At 41.1% G+C, this 24,741-nt stretch overlaps 1 protein-coding gene across 1 annotated transcript in view; it reads right to left on the bottom strand.

Annotated features, from left to right (window-relative positions):
- Positions 1-24,741, bottom strand: part of LOC137350605 (fibrillin-1-like) — a 670,523-nt gene that overhangs the window by 118,236 nt on the left and 527,546 nt on the right. Inside the window, exons 32-43 of the mRNA XM_068015324.1 lie at positions 24,058-24,180; positions 23,240-23,362; positions 21,663-21,788; positions 21,262-21,384; positions 20,988-21,110; positions 19,887-20,048; positions 18,845-18,913; positions 18,612-18,737; positions 3,348-3,473; positions 3,061-3,219; positions 2,907-2,975; positions 806-931 (exon numbers count right to left, since the gene is read on the bottom strand). Coding sequence (XP_067871425.1) covers positions 806-931; positions 2,907-2,975; positions 3,061-3,219; positions 3,348-3,473; positions 18,612-18,737; positions 18,845-18,913; positions 19,887-20,048; positions 20,988-21,110; positions 21,262-21,384; positions 21,663-21,788; positions 23,240-23,362; positions 24,058-24,180 — 1,455 coding nt within the window. The remainder of the gene's footprint in view (positions 1-805; positions 932-2,906; positions 2,976-3,060; positions 3,220-3,347; positions 3,474-18,611; positions 18,738-18,844; positions 18,914-19,886; positions 20,049-20,987; positions 21,111-21,261; positions 21,385-21,662; positions 21,789-23,239; positions 23,363-24,057; positions 24,181-24,741) is intronic.

The following is a 24,741-nucleotide window of genomic DNA, read 5'->3' as shown; positions in this document are numbered from 1 at the left end:
ACAAGAAGGTTGCCAGGGCTTGAAAGTTGGAGCTATGAGGAAGGATTGGATCAGCTAAGTTTGTTTTCCTTCGAACAGAGGAGGCTGAAGGGTGACTTAATTAAGGTGTACAAAATTATGAGGGGACTAGATAGACAGGAAGGACCTGTTTCCCCTAGTGGAGAGGTCGATTATCAGGGGACACAGATTTAAGGTGTTTTGTAGAGGATTAGAGGGGACATGAGGAAAATTTTTCACCCAGAGGGTGGTGGGTGTCTGAAATTTGCTGCCAGGGAATGGTGGTGGAGGCAGAAACCCTCAACTCTTTTAAAAGGTACCTGGACATGCACCTGAAGTGCTGTAACCTGCAAGGCTGTGGAAGGTGGGATTAGATAGGGCGGCTAGTTTTTTTGGCTGGCACAGACACGATGGGCTGAATGGCCTCCTTCTGTGCCATAATTTTTCTATGGTTCCATGGTTCTAAAACCCATTCACTTATACAGAGTTAAAATTGGGGCCATCATCTGTGAAATCACATTCAAACCCAACATGGCAGGAATGCATCGGATTCATTTTTTTTTTAGTTTAAAAAAAAATAGTAAGAAAGTGATGATCAACCCATTTTAACAGTCAAAATTCTTTAAACTGCATAATTAATTTCCTTCTGCATCGTAGTGAGATGCAGATCTAATGAGTACAAGCCACAGTGGCATACAATGAATACTTTATAATGAAAGAACAGACATTAGAAAAGATTATATACTTCTCTATAAAAGTAATCAATTGTGACAGATCATTTTACAAATTAGAAATACTTCCTTCCTACCTTCACAGCTGATAAGTTGATCATTATATTGAAATCCCATGGGACATTCACATCGGAAGCTTCCAAGTTGATTGATGCATACACCATTAGCACAAATACCAGGAATCGATCCACATTCGTCAATGTCTGCAAAGACGTATTTGTACAGATTAACTTCCATAACAGGTTATATATATATATATATATAGCATGTAAAGGTATATTTTTCTCTAATCACTAATATGTGCAAAATGTTTGTGCAAATATAAAGAACCCATTTGTGAGAACATAAGAAATAGTGTGTTGAAACACAGGTATAATTGGCTTAATTAGGTAGAATTTAGATACAGTTAATATATTATACTGTTTGGAACTAAAGATTGAATAAATGGTCAGTCTTCAAGACTCACTGAAATTCCCTTTTAAGAAGGTAGAGTTAAAAATTTCAAGGTCTTTCAAGGTCCCTGTTATAATAGAATGTGAACCAGAAACACCTTTTAAATTGGAAAATCCATTTCAGCATTTCTGTTGCCAGGGAATTGGAGGATAAACACACATTGAACCATCCTGTGTGACATTAGTAAGAGGTAGCAATAAATGTAATTAATTGATAGTATTGGTAAAAAGTAGACAGATTGACTCAAAAGAAGGGTTAAAGGTACCATAAAAGACAATTATAGATAATAAAATAATAAACTGGAATAGTTCTTACAAAACAGATGCCAAGTAAAGCCAATTATAAACATTTTGACCAGATAAATGCTCACAACTTCAAGAGCAGGGGAATTCCAGCAAAACATTAAGTGGAGATGTTAGTTAATGATATTACCATATATGGATCTCAAAAGCAGGAAAAACACACACAGAAAGGTAACACCTATATGCTAAAAGGTCAGATGATAGATAGTTTAGAAACTGTATAAACATGAGGGTTTTTGAAGCAAAAATTAGAAGTATTGAATTCCTCGTCAATGTTTCTCAATCTATGGCTTACTCGGGGAATTTAAGGTAAAAGTTTAAATTTTTATGGATATTATAAGATATTTTGCTGTAACATTATCAAGATTGAACATTTGGATTCTATTTTAGAAATAAGATAAAGTGTTACATCTCTTAGTAATATTTGATATTGTGATATACCTATCCATTTGAAGTGTACTGCATGTTCAATTCTTTAATAAATATATAAAAGTTAATAAATTGTCTCATGTAGTATTCTGTATACAACTACAAGAACCCCTTTTCTGTAAGTGGAGAGATACGTATTGAAGAGAGTTTACCAGACCTTAATAATATCTGGGATATTTATGACTTAGCCATAATTATTTTAAAAATAGGCTATCCGAAGGATGCTTTGTCTTTCACCACAAGCATTAACACAGTCTTTGCCTTTGTCCCAGGACAGCTTTGTTACTTAATCTCTCCTGCCCTCTGCCCTATCAAACACCTTCCCCTTTGTTCTCTTTCCTTAAACCTAATTCTTTTTTAACCTTTGCCAGTTCTGATGAAAGGTCACAGACCTGAAACGTTAACTCTGCTTCTCTCACCACAGATGCTAATGGGTGGTTGATGTTCGGCACAGACTCGGTGGGCCGAAGGGCCTGTTTCAGTGCTGTATCTCTAATCTAATCTAATGCTGCTAGACCTGCTGAGTATTTCCAGCACTTCTTGTTTTTATTTCAGATTTCCAGCATCTGCAGTATTTTGCTTTTATTTTACTGTTATTTAATTTCCTACTAAGATGAATAACATAAAATCGGTGTGCTGCAAAATGACTTTGGGAAAGAATTTTATGAATTAGCATCACCAGTGCACAGTTCTGCACAATGCGAGTGTGAGTTAGCTATGGAAATCAGTATAACTTTGCCCATTAGGCATGAATTCCTAATCTGTGTGCTCCTTTTCTGCAAAATGTTCAGCACTGGGAATGCTTAATTATTAAATCGAATTCCATTATGTCATAGTTGAGGATCTGCATTAGAAATGATCTCATTAAATGCCGTTACTGTACCTAGTTATCATATTTTAATAAACACAAATGAATTTTAAAATTCATTTCATTACTTGGAGAGTGTATATCATTAAAAAATTTCATTCTTAAAATAACAAAAAAATCTCTTACCAATTGGCTGTCCGCTTATGTCAATAATATAGCCAGGCCTTTGACTCCCACAGAGAAACAGAAATTCATCTGAAATATGATTCAGCATAGATATTGTCAATATACTATACACATTAAGAATTCTAGTTGTAAATGTCTTAACATACAAACACACCTGTGACAGGAAGGGGACACTGCTCACACGGCCTGTTCCAAGCTTTCCCAATCATGTATGAACAGCAGCACAGCTTCTTTGTCATGTTAAAGGCCAGCTCGCCATCACATGTGCCATTTTCACTGTCAAAATATTTGAAACAGAAGCTCTTTCTCATGTCTGTAGATTGAAAGGATAAAACTCTGTCATTAAGCTGAAAAGTTATAAACACAACTGAACTCAGTTGATTGAAACAAAAAATGTCTACAACTTCTTAATATTGTCCTAACTGTTTCATGAATGCTTACCCATACAATTGTTCCCACCATTAACCTGCATATAATCTGGTGGACAGATGCAGGTATAATTTCCTACCGTGTTGAAACAGGTACCAGGGCCACAAATGCCAGGTGAAGTACTGCACTCATTAAGATCTAGAACAAAGCAGATAAACAAATGTTTTGGAGGATAATAAACAAAAGGCTTTTCATTATTTGGAAAATAAATCAAATTGATATCAGTAATATACATTTTCTCATTTCTAGTATTTTATTATATTCAACATAACAAAAATAATTTCTATAAAATGCGAATAGAATGCAAATGAACTGTTTCAGATTGGATGGACCACTCACACTTCTGAGACTAACGCGGTTAGGGGAAGAGTGATGTTGAAGCTGGGATAGGACATAATTTGTAACTTTCATACCAGCAGCCTCACCTGCTATTAGCTCACATTGAAAATTTGGGCATGACAACCATGACTCTTTGTCAACAGTGCACATCCAAATTTTCGACATGCGCTACAGGTGGGACTCCCTGCTGGCAGCAGGAAATCGGGCAATCACCTTTACAATTCCAAGATTTTCTACTGAAACAGGAGTTCAGCAAAAAGATAAATCTGTGATTATCAAATTGAGGAATATCATTGCTGGAAATAAAACACTTCCTCAATTCTGGGTACTCAAGGCAGGCGGTACAATGGACAATAGCAGTTTACCCAATCTGTTCTCAATGGAAGGTTAAATCCAGGCAGCGTTTATAACACACCAACCATTTTACAGCCCCACTGATGTTGAGCGTTCCATCCCCAATGTCAACATCAATTGCTTAAATTAGATATAGTATGACCAAATACGGAATAAACCTTAAATAAAAGCAAAATACCACAGATGCAGAATAAACCTTCCTCTCCTCTGACCTTTACTCTAACTTCTGTTGGGCCAGTGTAAATTTTTCCGTTTCCATTTCCAAAGGACGATTGACAGTTTGGTGCCAATTATGGGAAGTTCTCTGTTGGCAGTTTACACACATGGTGGATTTATAGTATCCAATTTCATTTCATTAAGGATCCTTGCATGTTGCTGAAGAGTGTTTGAGCCATGTTATTGTGTACATGTGTTTAGAATGGTTCCTTAAAGGGCAGGACAAGCATTTAGCTGAACATATTTTAGATGAGTGCCTGGTGCAGCTATGTTTCTAGCTACATTAGTGTTCAAAATTAACAATATCATTGTCAGTATCTGCCTCCTGTTTTGGCTCTGATCCCGATTCAGTGTTCCCCACTATGAATAGGCATCTTTGCAACAGTGCCATTAGCCATGATTGAAGACAGTTGCCTTGGTCCCTGAGAAGCCAATTGCCTTCAAATATGCCTGGCACAGATGGCTGTTTTGTGTTTTTGCCTGGAAGCAACCACTTGACCTGCAAGATATCATTATTGCAATCACACATTAAATGTATATTTTAGGGGTAGAACTCTGTACTATTCATGTGGCCCACTGCATTATGGCTGACTCGCATGTGTATGTCAATCATTTCTAATGCTTTCAGAAAGTCAACCATCTGCAGAATTGCACAGGCTTGTTATGTTGCTGATCAGTGGGAAAGGAGATCAAGGTGTTTCATATGGGGGACAGGAGTGCATTGCCTGTGTGATGTACGGAGATTGGAAATTTGTAAGCTTCCCTCTTAATCAATCACCAGTAATCATAGAAAGAATGAGCACAACATGTGTAACATACAACTTAGAAATAGTAGCACACAGTGAACCAACACTGATAAATTTCATAATAGGCCGAAATTGAACATTGTTATGAAAGTGCTTCTTTTTTTTATATTTTTGAGGACTCGTACCTTAGAATTGTGGAGATGGATTCAATGGAGGACCGAAGTGATTCCACAGATGCTGGACTTAGTTTTTTTTGAAAGGGTCACTGGAAGGACGCTGTTTAAAAACATTTACTGGATGTCACATGTCTTCAGTTAAGTAAACAACAGCTGTCTTTTGACTATGGGAATTGTTTACAAGAGATGTGACATGTCACGATTTATGGTGTTCAAGAGTGGGTTCATTTTTGAATAGTGTTTTGAGTCAGTTAGGTTTGTAGCCTGCTGAAAGAAACACCCAGCTCATCTTTTATCTACCTCTGAAAAACACTGAAAAAAGTCAGTGTGATAGCTGTAACGCCTGTCGCCGCAATTCTCCTGAGAAGCTTTTGAAAGATTTCCTCTCGACATCTCCTGAATGAACTGCTTCTGAAAAGATCCCAGTGACCCGTCTACATGTATTCAGATGCCAGACTGTATGCCATCTGGAACATAACATAACTTATCCTTTTTCTTCAAGAACTAACAAATACTTTGGTCAAAGCATCTTTATTTTTCCTTTAACTGGTGTGTGTGTTGGGTATTTAGAAGGGAATATATATACTTATTGTAATATTTCAAACTGTGTGTTAAAGTTTTGCATCTTTATTGAACAGGTCTTGTTTTATAATAAATTAATATTTTTGTTGTTTATTAAAGAAACCTGGCTTGTGGATTTTATTCTGAAACTAAAATAGAGTATATAATTGGCCGCATCGGTAACTGGGTACACATTTAAATATATGTTGTGACCTGTGGAGAAGTGGAACTAGAGAAAGATAGTGCACTCCTCCCTCCTTGGTTGTAACATATAATTGGAGGGGGGGGGGGTGCTCTGTGTGGGATAACCCAAAGCTAACAATGTGAAATTGTAAGTGGGGTAATAATAATTGAAAAGGGGAAAAGTAAAACCTCAGGTTTCTTGTGCTTTAGAGTAAAGTTTACACTACTGGAATGGCTTTGTTAATTGTTACAACCTTTTTGGGGAGGGAGTACTTATCCCTGAGTAATTTGAAAAATGTAACCAAGTCTGGGCTAAAGGAATTGGCAGAAAAATTGGCGTTAGAGTTAAAACCAGGAGCTAGGAAAGCAGAATAATTGAAGTAATAGCGCAGTATTTGAAATTGGAAAAAGGAAAAGGCAATCCAGCTGATAATTCAGTTTAATTAGCGAGGATTCAGTTACAGATGAAGCAGCTTGAACAGGAAAGCGAATTGGAAACAAAAAACCTTGAGCTTGAACAGGAAAAATAAATGAAAAAACTTGAACTACAATTTCTAAAGGAAAGAGAAGAAAGGCAGGAGAGAGAAAAAGAGAGAAAGCGAAAAAGGAAGCAAGAAAGGGTATTCGAATTAAAAAAGCTGGAACTGAAAAAACAGGTTGGCCTTGACCTCAATGAAAATTCTGGTGAGGAAAGAACTGGCTCCAGCCCAGGACCCAGTGGAGAGCTATTTAAATTTGTGCAAGCTCCCTTGAAGTTTGAGGAAAGGTACATAGAGGCATTTTTCATTTCTTTTTAAAAGATAGCTAGACAGATGAAGTGGTCGAAGGAAAGCTGGACTCTGCTTATGCAAAGTAGGTTGATGGGCAGAGCGCATGAAGTTTATGCCATGCTTTCTAAGGAGGCTTATGCAGATTATGAGATGGCAAAAAAGGCTATTCTTGCTGCTTATGAGATAGTCCCTGAAGCTTATAGGCAGAAATTTCAGAAACTCCGGAAACAGCCTGGGTAGACTTATAGAGAATTTGAGAAGGTAAAGCAAATCAACTTTGATTGTTGGATGCGGGTACTAAAGAATGAGGCCATGTTTGAGACCCTTGGGAAATAATTCTCCTGGAAGAATTTAAAAGTCACTCCCTCCGTTAGTAAGAACCCAAGTAGGGAACCAGAAGGTTTCAACAGCAGACAGGCAGCTGAGATTGCTGATGATTACAAACTTGTTTACTAGCCCAAACCCTTTGTCCGTCACCCCACAAACCCGAGAAGGATAGAAGGTGGGAGAGTGAAAGTAAGGCAAATAGCCTGGGACAAGAAGGAATAGCTGGGAAAACCCCTGGATCTCCTCCTTAGGTCAGAAAAGAATATGTTGAGGGTGGAAGTGAGGTCCAAAGGTCTAAGTGTTTCCATTGCCACAAGGTGGGACGCCTTTGTGCAGAATACTGAAAATTGCAGAGAAAGGAGCCTTGACCGAGAGTATAACAGATCAGGCTATAGCTCTGACTGCAGCTGTAAGGTCAAGTACAAAAACCGTTGTGAGTGAGGGGGAGGTAAACAAGATACCTGAGAGTTATAGGGAATTCTTGTCAAAAGGAAAAGTAACTACTTATCCCTCAAGTGAGGCAGGTAAACTTCTAATTATACTTAGAGGTACAGGAGCCGCCCAAACTCTTTTGCTGGGGAAAGGCTTTTCCACCAGAGAGCGCACTGAATGCCAAGGTTTTAGTAAATGGTATCAGCAGGGAATACACACCCGTACCTTTGTATTGGGTGCACTGCAGTGTGACCTAATGTCTGGAACGGTAACTGTAGGAGTTGTCCATAGTGTGCCTGTAGATGTAGACTTACTCCTGGGAAATGATTTGGCCAGAGCGAAGGTAGCAGCTTCTCCAGTAGTCACGGAAAAGCCAAGTGAAGTCAAAGAGACAGAGCAGTTGCAGGTAAAGGTTCCAGGAATTTTTCCTTCATGTGTAGTGGCCCGAGCAATGGTTAAACAAGTTTCATTGTCAGAGGTCAAATTGGCACCACAGACAGATAGCCCAATATCTGAAACTTTGGGGATTTGGATTATCCGAAGGAAATGCTCAGTAAGTCTTCTTTGATCAAGGCTCAGCAAGCCGATCCAGAGTTAGGTAAAGTGGCACTATTGGCTCTAACTGAAACTAAAGCAAAGGGAGTTCCGGAAGGCTACTATATTAAAACTGGGATTCTGATGAGGAAGTGGAGACCTCCTCATAGACCTGTGGATGAAGAATGGACGGTTGTTCACCAGATAGTGGTACCGCCCAAGTATTGCCAGGAAATATTAAGGATAGCCCATGAAATTCCTATGGCGGGACAATCACCCAATTAGGTCAACATTTTTACTGGCCAGGTCTTTACAAGGACGTGGTGTAGTTTTGTAAAACATGCCGTACGTGCCTGATGGTGGGAAAACTGCAACCTGCCATAAAACTGGCACCTCTAATTCCCATACCAGTTTTGGGGAAAAATGAAGTAGGATGTTGGTAGACTGTGTGGGACCTTTACCAAAAACAAAAGCAGGACATCAATATATACTCACTATTATGGATATAACTACTCAATTCCCAGAGGCCATTCCCTTGCGAACAATTTCTGCTAAGGTAGTGGTAGAGAAGTTAACCCAGTTTTTTATTCGATATAGATTACTGATTGAGATTCAGTCGAATCATGGTTCCAATTTTATGTCTAAGATTTTTCAGGAAGTTATGAGTAATCTGGGTATAACACAGTTACAGTCTTCGGCATACCACCCACAGACACAAGGGGCTTTAGAATGGTACCATCAGACCATCGAAACGATGATCAGGGCATACTGTCATGAATATCCCCAGGATTGGGATAAAGGGTTGGAATTTCTTCTGTTTGCCATCAGGGATTCACCTAATGAGTCTACTGGTTTTAGTCCTTTTGAATTAGTTTATCGTTTGAGGTAAGAGGCCATCTAAAACTAATCAAAGAAAAGTTTTTAGAACTAAGGGATGAATCTTCCATGTTAGGTTATGTATCTGTGTTCTAGGAGCAGCTCATGAGAGCCTGCAAAGTGGCTCGGGAACACTTAAAAGTTTCCCAAACAACCATGAAGAAATGGGCAGACAAGCATGCCAAGACCGAACATTTCAAGCAGAGGTGTTGGTATTACTGCCTTTATAGGGTGAACTGCTGAAAGCAGGGTTCAGTGGACCATACAGAGTAGTTAAAAGGATTGGTAAAATAAACTATTTGATTGACACCCCAGATCACCAGAAAAAGAATCACCTGTGTCTCTTCAATATGTTGAAACAATATCACTGCTGGGAGGTGGATAAGCAAGAACAGGTATGTCAGGTAGTAGGGACAGTGAAGGATAAAAGGGATGGTGAGGATGAGGTAGAAGGAGTCCTAGACAATTCTCAAATTGAACCATCTACTATCTGGTTAGCTTATACTGAAGTGTTAGGGAGATTACACACTATGCTTTCATACTTAGATGCAGAACAATGAGAAGACTTAACAAGGCTACTCACAGCATTTAAAGGAGTCTGTAGGAATAAATCAGGATGTACAACCTTAGCTATACATGATGTAGACGTAGGTGAATCTTCTCCTATAAAACAGCATCCTTATTGCTTAAGTCCAGAGAAACAGGCTCAGGTGAAAGCAGAAATTCAATACATGTCGGAAAAACACCTAATTGCACCCAGTCAAAGCAGCTGGAGTTCCCCAGTCATGTTAGTTACTAAACCTGATGGTTCAACTAGGTTTTGCATAGACTACAGAAAGGTTAATGCAGTAACAAAAGCAGACTCCTACCCAATTCCTCGCTTGGAAGACTATTGACAGAGTTGGCAGTGTCATGTATCTTACCAAAATAGATTTGTTAAAGGGATACTGGCAAGTTCCTTTAACACCCTGAGCTAAAGAAATATCGGCCTTTGTCACACCAGATGGTCTTTTCCAATGCCGAGTGATGCCATTCTGGCTAAAAAAATGCCCCAGCAACTTTTCAGAGACTAACGAATCAAGTGGCAGCCCGTGTTCCTAACTGTGTGGTTTATCTTGATAATTTGATGGTATATAGTGACACTTGGATGTACCACTTGGAACATCGAGAAGCTCTATTTAGAAAATTACTATCGACTGATTTGGTGATAAACCTTGGCAAAAGTGAATTTGCAAAAGCTTGGGCAACCTACCTAGGGCATATAGTAGGGTAAGGACAAGTATTGCCAAGGATAGCAAAAGTACAAGGATTGACGGAGTTCCCTGTACCTAAGACTAAATGGGAAATCATGAGGTTTCTGAGGATTTGTGGTTTCTACTGCCAGTTTGCACCAAATTTTAGTACTACAGCTGCTCCAGACGGATTTGGTACAAAAATAGAAAGCCTAGAGAGTGTGGTCAGGAGAGTTCCAAGCATCTTTTGAAAGGCTGAATGGCATTTTGATCAATGAACCAGTGTTGGCTGACCCAAAATTCACAAAACTTTCAAGATAGAAATTGACGCTAATGACCTGTAGGTCGGTGCAGTCCTGTTACAAGACGATGAATCAGGCAAAGAAAGGCCATTGGGATACTTTTCCAAAAAGCTAAACTGACACCAAGAGATACTCAACAGTGGAAAAAGAAACCTTGGGCTTACTACTGGCTCTTAAGAATTTTGAAGACTATGCCCACCACAACTCCAGACTGACACTGGTATATACTGCTGTGGTTTAATTTTTTTTTCATCTGGGATTGGGCATGAGCACAACTAGGGAACTCCAGCTGGTCTGGCAGGGCTCACTCAGCTTGTTTTCCAGCATATATTGAGTTTTCCCCCGAACCTGGGTCAGTTTCCTGGCACCTAGGCGACAGGGGTTTTGTTTTATAGCAGGTGTCTCTCCTACATCTACATCGTGTAGGATTAGAGTCGTGCACCCTGGTGTGTCCCTGAAGATTTCTTTAAATGCTGTGAGCAGCCTTATTTGGGCTCCTCTCTGTTCTGCACTTAAATAAGAGAGTACAGTGTCTAGTTTTCCTAATATTTCGGTGTTGGCTAACCGGACAGTAGGGGGTTCGATTTGGGAATCCTCCAGGCCCTCCTCTAACTTGGCCTCACTCTCCTTTTCGTCCTCCTCTTTCCTGACTGCCTGACAGACCTGTGCTTGTTTGTCCCCTTCCCGGCTGTGATACTGCTTTAACGTGCTGATGTGGCACATCCTTTGTTTTCTCCTACGGTCTGGGGTGTCAACTAAATAATTCACCCTACCAATTTACTTTATTATTTTATAGGGGCCATTGAACCTGGCTTTCAAGGGTTCTCCCTGTAATGGGAGTAGTACTAATACATGGTCTCCAGGTTGAAATGCTCCGGCCTTGGCATGTTTATTTGCGAGCCTTTTCATGACTGTCTGAGAGGCTTTTAGGTGCTCCTGAGCCATTGCACAAGCTCTCATGAGCCACTCACAGAACATGGAGATGTAGTCTAACGTGGAAGGCTCATCCCTGTGTCCCAAAAACCTCTCCTTGAATAGTTTAAGAGGACCTCTCACCTCATGTCCATGAACTAATTCAAAGGGACTAAAGCCAGTGGATTCATTGGGTGAGTCCCTAGTAGCAAACAGGAGAAATCCCAGCTCTTTGTTCCAATCATGAGGGTACTCATAACAGTATGTCCTTATCATTGTCTTCAGGGTCTGGTGGTATCGTTCCAAAGCCCTTTGTGAGTGTGGGTGGTAGGCTGAGGACTTTAGCTGGGTTACGTCCAGATTACCCATGACTTTTTGAAAGATAACAGACATGAAATTCATGCCCTGATCCATCTGGATCTCGGCAGACAGCCAATATCGGATAAGGAACTAGGTTAGGCCCTCCACCACTACCTTGGCAGAGATAGTTCTTAGGGGGATGGCCTCTGGGAATCGGTTAGCCACATCCATAATGGTGAGAAGATACTGGTTGCCCCCATTTGTTTTCAGCAGGGGTCCCACACAATCCACCAGCACTCTGCTGAAGGCTTCCCCAAAAGCCGGTATGGGAATTAGGGGTCCAGGTTTTATTGCACTTGTGGCAAGTTTTACAGAGCTCCACCACATCTTTGTGGAGTTGTGGCTAGTCAAAACGCTGTCTGATGCAAGTTTTTTTTTTCGTAGACTAACATGTCCAGCCATTGGAAGCTGGTGGGCTATTCTTAGTATTTCCTTACTGTACCTCGGCGGCACCACTATCTGGTGAACCACTGTCCACTCCTGGTCCGCAGGTCTCCACTTCCTCACCAGCACCTCATTCTTTAAATAGTATCACTCTGGGACTCCACTGGCTTCAACTTCAGTTTGGACAGTCTGTGCTAACTTTTGTTTATTCATTCATGGGATGTGGGCGTCGCTGGCCAGGCCAGCATTTATTGCCAATCCCTAATTGCCCTTGAGAAAGTGGTGGTGAGCTGTCTTCTTGAACCGCTGCAGTCCATTTGGGGTAGGTATACCCACAGTGCTGTTAGGAAGGGAGTTCCAGGATTTTGACTCAGCGACAGTGAAGGAACGGCGATATAGTTCCAAATCAGGATGGTGTGTGACTTGGAGGGGGACTTTCAGGTGGTGGTGTTCCCATGCATTTGCTGCCCTTGTCCTTCCAGTTGGTAGAGGTCGCGGGTTTGGAAGGTGCTGTCTAAGGAGCCTTGGTGCGTTGCTGCAGTGCATCTTGTAGATGGTACACACTGCTGCCACTGTGTGTTGGTGGTGGAGGGAGTGAATGTTTGTCGATGGGGTGCCAATCAAGCAGGCTGCTTTGTCCTGGATGGTGTCGAGCTTCTTGAGTATTGTTGGAGCTGCACCCATCCAGGCAAGTGGAGAGTATTCCATCACACTCCTGACTTGTGCCTTGTAGATGGTGGACAGGCTTTGGGGAGTCAGGAGGTGAGTTACTCTCCTCAGGATTCCTAGCCTCTGACCTGCTCTTGTAGCCACGGTATTTATATGGCTACTCCAGTTCAGCTTCTGGTTAGTGGGAGCCCCTAGGATGTTGATAGTGGGGGATTCAGCGATGGTAATGCCGTTGAATGTCAAGGGGAGATGGTTAAATTCTCTCTTGTTGGAGATGGTCATTGCCTGGCACTTGTGTGGCGTGAATATTTCTTGCCACTTATCAGCCCAAGCCTGGATATTGTCCAGGTCTTGCTGCATTTCTACACGGACTGCTTCAGTATTTGAGGAGTCGCGAATGGTGCTGAACATTGTGCAATCATCAGCGAACATCCCCACTTCTGACCTTATGATTGAAGGAAGGTCATTGATGAAGCAGCTGAAGATGGTTGGGCCTAGGACACTACCCTGAGGAACTCCTGCAGTGATGTCCTGGAGCTCAGATGATTGACCTCCAACAACCACAACCATCTTCCTTTGCGCTAGGGATGACTCCAACCAGCAGAGGGTTTCCCCCCTGATTCCCATTGACCTCAGTTTTGCTAGGGCTCCTTGATGCCATACTCGGTCAAATGCTGCCTTAATGTCAAGGGCAGTCACTCTCACCTCACCGCTTGAGTTCAGCTCTTTGTCCATGTTTGAACCAAGACTGTAAAGAGGTCAGGAGCTGAGTGGCCCTGGCGAAACCCAAACTGAGCATCACTGAGCAGGTTATTGCTAAGCAAGTGCCGCTTGATGGCACTGTTGATGACACCTTCCATCACTTTACTGATGATTGAGAGTAGAGTGATGGCGCGGTAATTGGCCGGGTTGGACTTGTCCTGCTTTTTGTGTATGGTCCATACCTGGGCAATTTTCCATATTGCAGGGTAGATGCCAGTGTTGTAGCTGTACTGGAACAGCTTGGCGAGGGGAGCGACAAGTTCTGGTACACAGGTCTTCAGTGCTATTGCTGGAATATTGTCAGGGCCCATAGCTTTTGCAGTATCCAGTGCCTTGAGTCGTTTCTTGATATCACGCAAAGTGAATCAAATTGGCTGAAGTCTGGCATCTGTGCTGCTGGGGACTTCAGGAGGAGGCCGAGATGGATCATCAACTTGGCACTTCTGGCTGAAGATTGTTGCAAATGCTTCAGCCTTATCTTTCGCACTGACGTGCTGTACTCCCCCATCATTGAGGATGGGGATATTTGTGGAGCCACCTCCTCCAGTTAGTTGTTTAATTGTCCACCACCATTCACGGCTGGATGTGGCGGGACTGCAGAGCTCAGATCTGATCCGTTGGTTATGGGATCGCTTAGCTCTGTCTATCGCATGCTGCTTACGCAGTTTGGCACGCAGATAGTCCTGTGTTGTAGCTTCGCCAGGTTGACACCTCATTTTGCGGTTTGCCTGGTGCTGCTCCTGACATGCCCTCCTGCACTCTTCATTGAACCAGGGTTGGTCTCCTGGCTTGATGATAATGGCAAAGTGGGGGATATGCCGGGCCATGAGGTTACAGATTGTGGTTGAGTACAATTCTGCTGCTGCTGATGGCCCACAGGGCCTCATGGATGCCCAGTTTTGCATTGCTAAATCTGTTCGAAATCTATCCCATTTAGCACGGTGGTAGTGCCACACAACACAATGGAGGGTATCCTCAATGTGAAGGCAGGACTTCATCTCCACAAAGACTGAGCGGTGGTCACTCCTACCAATACTATCATGGACAGATGCATCTGCGCCAGGCAGATTGGTGAGGATGAGGTCAAGTATGTTATCCCCTCTTGTTGGTTCCCTCACCTCCTGCCGCATACCCAGTCTAGCAGATATGTCCTTTAGGACTCGGCCAGCTTGGTCAGTAGTGGTGCTACCGAGCCACTCTTGGTGATGGACATTGAAGTCCCCCACCCAGAGTACATTTTGTGCCCTTGCCACCCTCAGTGTTTCCTCCAAGTGCTGTTCAACATGGAGGAGTACTAATTCATCAGCTGAGGGAGGGCGGTAGGTAGTAATCAGCAGTAGGTTTCCTTGTCCATGTTTGATCTGATGCCATGAGACCTCATGGGGTCCACAGTCGATGTTGAAGACTCCCAGGGCAACTCCCTCCCTACTGTATACCACTGTGCCACCACCTCTGGTGGGTCTGTCTTGCCGGTGGGACAGGACATACCCAGGGATGGTGATGGCAGAGTCTGGTTCATTGTCTGTAAGGTATGATTCCGTGAGTATGACTATGTCAGGCTGTTGCTTGACTAGCCTGTGGAACAGCTCTCCCAACTTTGGCACAAGCCCCCAGATGTTCGTAAGGAGGACTTTGCAGGGTCGACAAGGCTGAGTTTGCCGTTGTTGTTTCCGGTGCCTAGGTCGATGCCGGGTGGTCCGTCCAGTTTCATTCCTTTTTATTGACTTTGTAGCGGTTAGATACAATTGAGTGGCTTGCTAGGCCATTTCAGAGGGCATGTAAGAGTCAAACACATTTCTGTGGGTCTGGAGTCACATGTAGGCCAGACCACGTAAGGACAGCAGATTTCCTTCCCTAAAGGACATTAGTGAACCAGATGGGTTTTTACAACAATTGACAATGGTTTCATGGCCATCATTCGACTAGCTTTTAATTCCAGATTTATTAATTGAATTCAAATTCCACCTTCTGCTGTGGTGGGATTTGAACCCATGTCCCCAGAGCAATACCCTGGGTCTCTGGGTTACTAGTCCAGTGACAATACCACTATGCCACTGCCTCCTCTCATCGCCCTTGATAAGGTGATGGTGAACTGCCTTCTTGAACTGCAGCAGTCCATGTGGGGTAGGTACACACACAGTGCTGTTAGGAAGGGAGTTCCAGGATTTTGACCCAGCAACAGTGAAGGAAAGGCGATATAGTTCCAAGTCAGGATGGTGTGTGACTTGGAGGGGAACTTGCATTTGGTGGTGTTCCCATGCATTTGCTGCCCTGGTCCTTCGAAGTGGTAGAGGTCGCAGGTTTGGAAGGTGCTGTCTAAGGAGCCTTGGTGCATTGCTGCAGTGCATCTTGTAGATGGTACACACTGCTGCTACTGTGCGTCAGTGGAGGAGGGAGTGAATGTTTGTGGATGGGGTGCCAATCAAGCGGGTTGCTTTGTCCTGGATGGTGAGGAGCTTCTAGAGTGTTGTTGGAGCTGCACCCATCCAGGCAAGTGGAGAGTATTCCATCACACTCCTGACTTGTGCCTTGTAGATGGTGGACAGGCTTTGGGGAGTCAGGAGGTGAGTTACTCGCCACAGGATTCCCAGCCTCTGACCTGCTCTTGTAGCCAAGGTATTTACATGGCTACTCCAGTTCAGTATCTGGTCAATGGTAGCCCCTAGGATGCTGATAGTGGGGAATTCAGCGATGGTAGTGCCATTGAATGTCAATGGCAGATGGTTAGATTGTTGGAGATGGTCATTGCCTGGCACTTGTGTGGCACAAATGTTACTTGCCACTTATCGGTCCCAGTCATGCTTCATTTCTACACGGACTGCTTCAGTATCTGAGGAGTTGCGAATGATGCTGAACATTGTGCAATCATCAGCGAACATTCCCACTTCTGACCTTATGATTGAAGGAAGGTCATTGATGAAGCAGCTGAAGATGGTTGGGCCTAGGACACTACCCTGAGGAACTCCTGCAGTGATGTCCTGGAGCTCAGATGATTGACCTCCAACAACCACAACCATCTTCCTTTGCGCTAGGTATGACTCCAACCAGCGGAGAGTTTTCCCCTTGATTCCCATTGATCTCAGTTTTGCTAGGGCTCCTTGATGCCATACTCGGTCAAATGCTGCCTTGATGTCAAGGACAGTCATTCTCACCTCACCTCTTGCGTTCAGCTCTTCTATCCATGTCTGAACCAAGGCTGTAATGAGGTCAGGAGCTGAGTGGCCCTGGCGGAACGCAAACTGAGCATCACTGAGCAGGTTATTGCTGAGCAAGTGCCGCTTGATGGCATTGTTGATGACACCTTCCATCACTTTACTGATGATTGAGACTAGGCTGATGGCGCGGTAATTGGCCGGGTTGGACTTGTCCTGCTTTTTGTGTACGGTCCATACCTGGGCAATTTTCCATATTGCAGGGTAGATGCCAGTGTTGTAGCTGTACTGGAACAGCTTGGCTAGGGACGCAGCAAGTTCTGGTACACAGATGTTCAGTATTATTGCCGGAATTTTGTGTGGGCCCATAGCATTTGCAGTATCCAGTGCCTTCAGTCGTTTCTTGATATCACGCGGAGTGAATCGAATTGGCTGAAGTCTGGCATCTGTGATGCTGGGGACTTCAGGAGCAGGCCGAGATGGATCATCAACTCGGCACTTCTGGCTGAAGATTGCTTCAGCCTTTTCAGCAAATGCTTCAGCCTTTTCTTTCGCACTGATGTGCTGGGCTCCCCCATCATTGAGGATGGGGATATTTGTGGAGCCACCTCCTCGGGTTAGTTGTTTAATTGTCCACCACCATTCATGGCAGGATGTGGCAGGACTGCAGAGCTTAGATCTGATCTGTTGGTTATGGGATCGCTTAGCTCTATCGCATGCTGCTTACGCAGTTTGGCATGCAGATAGCCCTGTGTTGTAGAATAGATTGGTTGGATTAGAGTCCAGAACAAATAAAAGAATATACAGTCTGTGGAGTCTGGTAATTCAGTTGTCTTCCGGCTGCACCTGTGGTCCTGAGGTTTCTGGCTGGTAGACGTGGCACCTGGTTCAGGGTTTTCTTGGAGACAGCGATGTAGATGGTTTTCTCCTTTGGGTGTCTGTCTGCAGCAATGCTAGTCTTTGACGTTTTGCAGCCTGCAGGCAAGGTTCGAACTCACAGCATTGCCTGGAGAACGAGAGAGAGAGATAGACCCACACCTGGATTCTGCACTGGTCAAAAGCTGATGCTTGTCTGTTGTACCCAAAAGAAACTCCAAGTTTTCACACAGATGGAGAGACAGTCACATGATTGTCCAGTATATTCTCTCTCGTGCATCTTAATTAGTTCAAGTCTTAAGAATTCCAATCTCTCTCTTGGGTCCCACTGTTTCAGTGTTTTCTCTTTGAGGTTCGTCTCCACTAGTGTTCATATTCCAAGATAGCTTTGAATGTCTTGTTAATGGAGGGAAAGCAGATAGCTCATTCAAAATTAGCAAGTCATGGTTCTGGTGGGAGCTTAATCAAACATTCGTCTCCAGCTCGATACCTTGAAATGTGAGGTAATTCAGTGCAAATTACGGTGGCCATTTTAGCTGCTTTTTAAAAAATTTAGTTTAGGTTTCCAACCATGGATTAAAAATCATCATTCGGCATAGCACATGTTCATGATAGTCTATATAAAGCACATTCAGGATATAACAATTTTCAATATAACAATGGGAGAGTTGGATTGTAGAAATTATCCTATGGCCTCTACTCAGAAAGTTCTTGCAGAAGCACAGCTGAGATCAGGAACTTGGAGCAGCGTTACATTAATCATATGCCCAACCAGCTATTGGCACTGCATGTTGATGTTCCAGTATAGCGCATTATCATATTGTCAGTGCCTTCCATCTATGAAATCCTGCATAGATCTCTTAACCTTGAAGGAAAGCCAGTTTGAATGCATTAACTCGAACAGTATTTATTCCCTATCTATCGCTGAAACTTCTTCTCAAGGTCTTCAGATTCTGTTTTGTGACCCATTTTATCCCTGAGAAGCAGCATACAGAAAATGGACTCATATGATCCACAAATGCACTACCAATGCTTGTTTGTAAATAAAGACTAATGAACCATAAGTAAAGTCTTAAAGCTATAAGTATGACTGTCACACTTCAGTAAATATACCTTCACATACTCTGGTTTCTTCATTCAAATAGAAACCACGTGGACATTCACACTGGAAGCTACCGAATGTGTTGACGCATGTTCCGCCTTGACAGAGTCCAGGTAATTCTTTACATTCATCAATATCTGTAGAAAGCAATAACAGACAACTGGATGTGCTGTCAACAACATGGAGAGACTGTTCACAGTATGTAACATTCAAAATGTTATTTACAGAAGGCATGAGTAATTACCCTCCAATATAACTGTGATGGGGTTCGGACGAAAACCTTCTCCTCCAGGACAAAGAGTTCTGTACTCAGCTGTAAAAAAATAGAGTTCAATGTGTTATAAGAACCTAAACATAAATAAAAGCTACAATTTTTAAAGCTATAAGTTAGTAACATGCATTAAATTGGGAGCAAATCAAACAATTTATATTAGTGGACCAATAATTTAAATCCTGGTCACCTATCCTTTTAAGCCTTGAACTGTTACTGTCAGGTTCAAGGAAATTTCTGACTGCCTGGGCTGACCAATTTTGTTTTGCTTTCAGTTTGTTCACTTTGACTCTGAAAGACACACTTATTTTACAATCGTGGAGTTATGCAACCATAGATGGCTTCATTACTGTCTTCATATATACTTGCCTACCATCCTTTGTTTGCTCCTATTCTCACCTAACTCTTTATCCACTGCATTTACTCTAACTGTCTTGAGCTTAAAAAACATTCTTTTGTTTTAATTCTTCTGCTTTCATGCTCCTCCATTTTGGGGATAGCAGCATTTTATTTTAAAATAAATTTTCATTCATTGAAAACTGAGTGTAAAAGGGGATATTCTGCCAATTGAAAGCCTATATTGTAGAGACTGACTTTTTTGTAACTAGGTCATTAACGTATAAAAACACATCCAAACAAAGGATTTCTACTGTGGGTCAATATACCAATTGCTAGATGAGTAAACACATCAGTGAGGCTCAATCCTTGTAGTTTGATTTTTAAAAATCAAATATGTTCCAAAGGTTGAGTTCATAAAGTCTGACACTATTTGGAACCACAACTATAAAGGAAATGAAATCTCTTTGATACTGTTCATCACATAAATACTTACATTGCAATTTTAATGAGAAAGAGCTATAATTTGAAGAAACCTTATACAGCAAAATGGTGATACAGATTTTTAAAATTATCTCAATAAACTGATACAATATTAATATTAAATACTATTGAAACAGTGACATTTCTCAAAAAAAGTAGATAGAAAAGAGCTTTATAGCTGTCTCCGAACTCTTACATGAATTGATAGAGGGACAGAGTTCACATGGAAAACCCCAGGCTCTGCCCAAGGAACAGCAACAAGATGCTCTAGAAACTCCTACTCCAATCTCATTGCTGCAAGAAAGGGTGTTATCTCCACGCAATGAATATTCCAAGAAGCACTTGCCCAAGCGAGGATCTATATAATAAAATACATCATTTACAAACATTAATCCATTTACCAAAAACATTAAGTAGTTCACAGAAGGAAAATGCCTTTGAAACATATTCTGCATATTACTCAATAGGGATTTCCATGGTTGGCTGTGGTTGATGAACATTATATTATGATTACGTTGTTTAACTGAGTTGCTTGGCTAATTAGTTCTTCTAGAATCGAATACATAAATCTAATAGCGAGCTGGAGCTTTACTGCCCTCCTGGTTAATATTGAAGAACTACTTAAAACAATCAGAAATTAATCACGTGTCAAAATTACAGCTACATGCACAGATCTGGAAAAGGCACCCTTAAAACTCACCAAACAGCCCAATCATTAAGATTAATAAGTACACAACTTTACTTTTCTTTTTCAATTTTATACACTCCTATATCCCCTATGACATGAAAATGGCTTTTGGGGGCCTAATGATGTGCCCCACATCTTAATCTATCACAAGCTACCACCCCATGCTGCTCCTAAATAAGTAAATTGAAAAATTTATTTTCGACTATTCTACTGTCTTGGTTCTATATGCAATGTATATTATCTCTGGTTGAGAGATTGGGTTGATTGTCTGCTCCCAGGCTACCTGTAGTGTTGATATGAAATTTGCTATCAGGAGGGGCATAAGTGCGGTTTCAGTATAAGTCTCCCTCACAGAATTTTCTTCCTGCCTGTGGGGTTGCATCCACCATCACTTGAAATGTCCTGAAGACATGCAAGAAATCAGTAACTATTTAGGATTGAACTTGCATCCAACGTTCCACGGTATGAGGTGTTAAAGCTCACTGATAATTATCCCGTAAAGTGAGCAGCTTTCCGCTGTTTATTGTAGGTAACTTTGGGGCTATTGCTGAACTATCATCACAATCCTAACCGTTTAAAGCAATTTGTTTAAAATGAATTGTAACATACCAACACACCCCACACCAGTTGGGTTCAACTCAAATTCAGATGGGCAGTTGCAGACGTAGCTTCCAGGGGTGTTAACACAAATTCCATTGATACAATTAACTGGATCTGCACACTCATTGACATCTGTAAAACATTTCCGAAATATATTAGATAATGTTTTCTAGTCATGCTCTAAATCACTTGAAACTTTCATTACTTAGCAATTTTGTCACTCCAATTATCTGAGAAATAATATATTCCTGATAATATTTACCAAACGAAAGCAACATTTTACCTGTGCAATTGCCGCCACTCCTGTCTAGCTCATAACCCAAATCACATTCGCATCTGAAAAGTCCTGGAAGATTCTGGCATCTTCCAAACACACAAATGTCAGCAAATGAACATTCGTCAATATCTGGAAAAAAGGTCATTAAGAACTCAATGAAATTAACCTTTTAGAACATATTAAAGTGTTCACTGAAGTTTTAAAAACAAGTAGTCCATTTGCGGTATCATAAAAAAACTTTTGAGATACAGAAGAGGATACACTGGAAAACATTTTATTTAACTTGCATTAACAGAGAAGGGCAAAACAGGCTTTAACACTCTAGCTACCAAACTGTTATCTCAGGTATGACTAATAGATTAGAGATAGGAGAATCACCACTATAGATAGATAGATGACCCATGTACCTTGACATGCCTTGCCATCCACAGTCGGTGTGAAGCCCATGTCACATTCACAACGGTAACCTCCAGGTGCATTTAAGCAATGGCCATTCTCGCAAAAGTTTACATTTTCAGCACATTCATCAATATCTGTTACATAGGGGTAAAAAATGAAAAAAAATGGAAAAACTAAATTCCTATATTGTATATAAAAATTTGACGAATACATTTTATTCTGCAAGGGATAGAGAGAAAAAAAGAAGTTAGTACACAGAGGTTGATCCCTTTTTAGACACACATTAGGGCTATTTGGAGGTGGTGCTTATTGTTCAGCTTCATGTACCCAAGCGCAGGCTGCTGGATAGCCATCAGCACTGGGAAGCCTGGTCAATTTTCTCCTTCATACCCCATGCATGGAGGCCAATTTTGGTGTCCTTAATGCTCCCCAGCTTTGACAGTTAATTCAGCACAGATCATGGACCAAGTCTGTAAACTTCCTGGTCTGTGTGGCTCAGTTACTCACTGAGGGAACAGGGTCGCCAATTTTTTAGAAAAAGGATGTCATCATGCGATAAATATCAAGCCATGTTTTCAAGTTGTGCTCCAAAGCTTTCCATACAACTTTTCAAGGTCAATAATTACTCTGAATACTGGAATTTTAAGGATGACAATGATGGGGATTATGAAAAGATTCAAGAAATGGTTCTATATAGATTGAACATTTTAACAACAGGACTCAGAAGAAATCAAATGTATTTTAGTTTATTGATCCTAAACAGTAAATATTAACTTTGAAAAGAAAGTTAGGTCATCAGTCAACATTCATGTTAATTTTTATGATAGAGGAAAATTTCATCTACTGCAACATCACCTGCTTCTGTCCCTACAATCACTCCTACTGTTGCTGAAGCTCTTACCGACAACCTTGTTATTTTCAGGCTCAACCATTCGAATTCTTACCTCGCTACCCTTGAGTTCAATCCTACATATTTTATAACACATCCAAAACTGCAACTGCATTGTACTTTGCCATCCTATCATCCTTGCCTTTGCTAATCTCCTTGGTCCCATGACACATCAAATTCATATTCCTTGTACTCATTTACTCAGTCATATCCCTGCCTACCTTTGAAATCTCCTATTGCTCTATGTGTTTCCATGACTTGGCTGTTTTCTGCTTTTGCTTCAATCATAGAGTTTTTGACCATCTTGAACCACATTCTGGAATCCCTCCCTAAACCCTTCACCTTGCTTATGCTTTGCTTTTATTTAAACCCCTCCTCAAACTTATGTCTTTGACTACATCTTCGATCACTTCCTTTAACTTTCTTCCAATCACCATTCAATTTCAGGTCTGTGAAATGTTTCGGGTCACTTATTACACTAAAGATGTTATTTAAGTAGAAACTGTGATTCTAATAATAACTTTGATGGACAAGAAACCTCCATTTGTCTACTTTAATGTTATGTCTTAAGAAATAAGAAAAATGCCATCTTGTATATTAAGGGATAAATACATGAATGATTTGCATCAATGAATGTTGAAGTCATGCATGATACTGTGTAAAAAAATAAAAGAAGTATTTCACCTTTGGACTTACCAGTACAAAACATGCCATCACCTTTGTAACCCTCTTTACACGTACATCGGTACGACCCATCTGTGTTCATGCATTCAGCAGTGGGGCTGCACTTATGGGTTCCATTTGAACACTCATCCACGTCTTCGCAAATAAAATAAAATAAAAGAGCATTCACAATAATGAAATGATTCCAGAATTCCTTGAACTATGTGCAACCTTTATTCTGATCAGTATATATTTCAGTCCAAATAATATTCAGCCCCATTTTGTCATCAAATGTAAAATTAATCTTTGGAGGGGTTTGATCTCATTTGGAACTGAGATTGAGCACTGAAGTTCAGTCTGGAGTTTTACAATGGATAATACACCCTTGCATGACATTTGAAAAACTTTGAAGCTCCATGCTGCATGTTCATGCTATTAAGTTGTAACTGATCCATGACGTCATAAACTATAACACAATGAGGATACTATATGAGGTTAGATGTCTTACTGCTCTATGAAAGGGAGGTTTCAATACCAAACATTTAAACATTTCAATTCTGTGCTAGGAACTAAGCTTAAAAACACCTCTGGTGGAGATAACCAGAATTCTGGCCTCACATGAAATGAGGCATCACTTGCGTCATTCTCTATTCACTTCTGGTAGCGCTGTAGTGGCCTTTACATACATGTAGGCGATAATTCTCTAAAATACTCAAATGTTTTTTTTTTAAAAACAGAGCCAGCTGTTAAGAAACTGAAAATCTGAAAGTGAGTCATCAAGAGTTTGAACTTTCCCCCCCGCGTTTGTTATTAATTAAATCTTAGTTGTCCTTTAATAAAAATATTCTTACCAGAACACTTGATGCCATTTCCTGACCAGCCATCTGCACAGGCACACTTGAAGCTTCCTGGCGTATTTGTACATATAGCATATCTGTCACAATTATGGGCACTAATCTCGCATTCATTAATATCTGTAACAGAAAAAAACTCCAGTCAGAAAATATAAAATAAATGGGTAAGGTTGTGTTAAATAGTATATACTTATCATTTAGTGGATGAAATCTTATAGTTTTAGATCATATTTAGTTAGAGAGGTGCTGCCTTTATGAAAAAAGTTTTGCTTTTTTTGAGGGGGAGAAGACCTTGGTGAGCCGATAACCATTTTTGTCATGCCACTATACCCAAATGTAGCAAGAAGCAGGTTCAACAAGGTTTATCATTGCGCTGATAAATAAATGCTAAGAAGTTGCCAAATGTTTTTTCATGATGGTAATTTCCTTTTAAAATAATTTAGACTACATTTTCAAATGTATTGTAACATTCAATAATGACAATAATACATAGTTACAAATGTCTTTAATATGTTATTTTTAAAACATTTTATTACTGCTACTGACTGACTGCATTAATTAGAGTTTTGTTGCTTTATATTCTATAGTTTTACTACACTTCAGTACTAGTAGTTTACTATTTCTTGTTCTTTGCTTACTTGTCTAAATAAAAACTTGCCTCCATGCAACAGAAGATAAACA

Source organism: Heterodontus francisci, chromosome 35 (genome assembly GCF_036365525.1).
Source record: "Heterodontus francisci isolate sHetFra1 chromosome 35, sHetFra1.hap1, whole genome shotgun sequence".
Lineage (NCBI taxonomy): Eukaryota > Metazoa > Chordata > Chondrichthyes > Heterodontiformes > Heterodontidae > Heterodontus > Heterodontus francisci.
The sequence above is the reverse complement of the archived record's forward strand: the minus strand, read 5'-3'. Positions and strand labels throughout refer to the sequence as shown.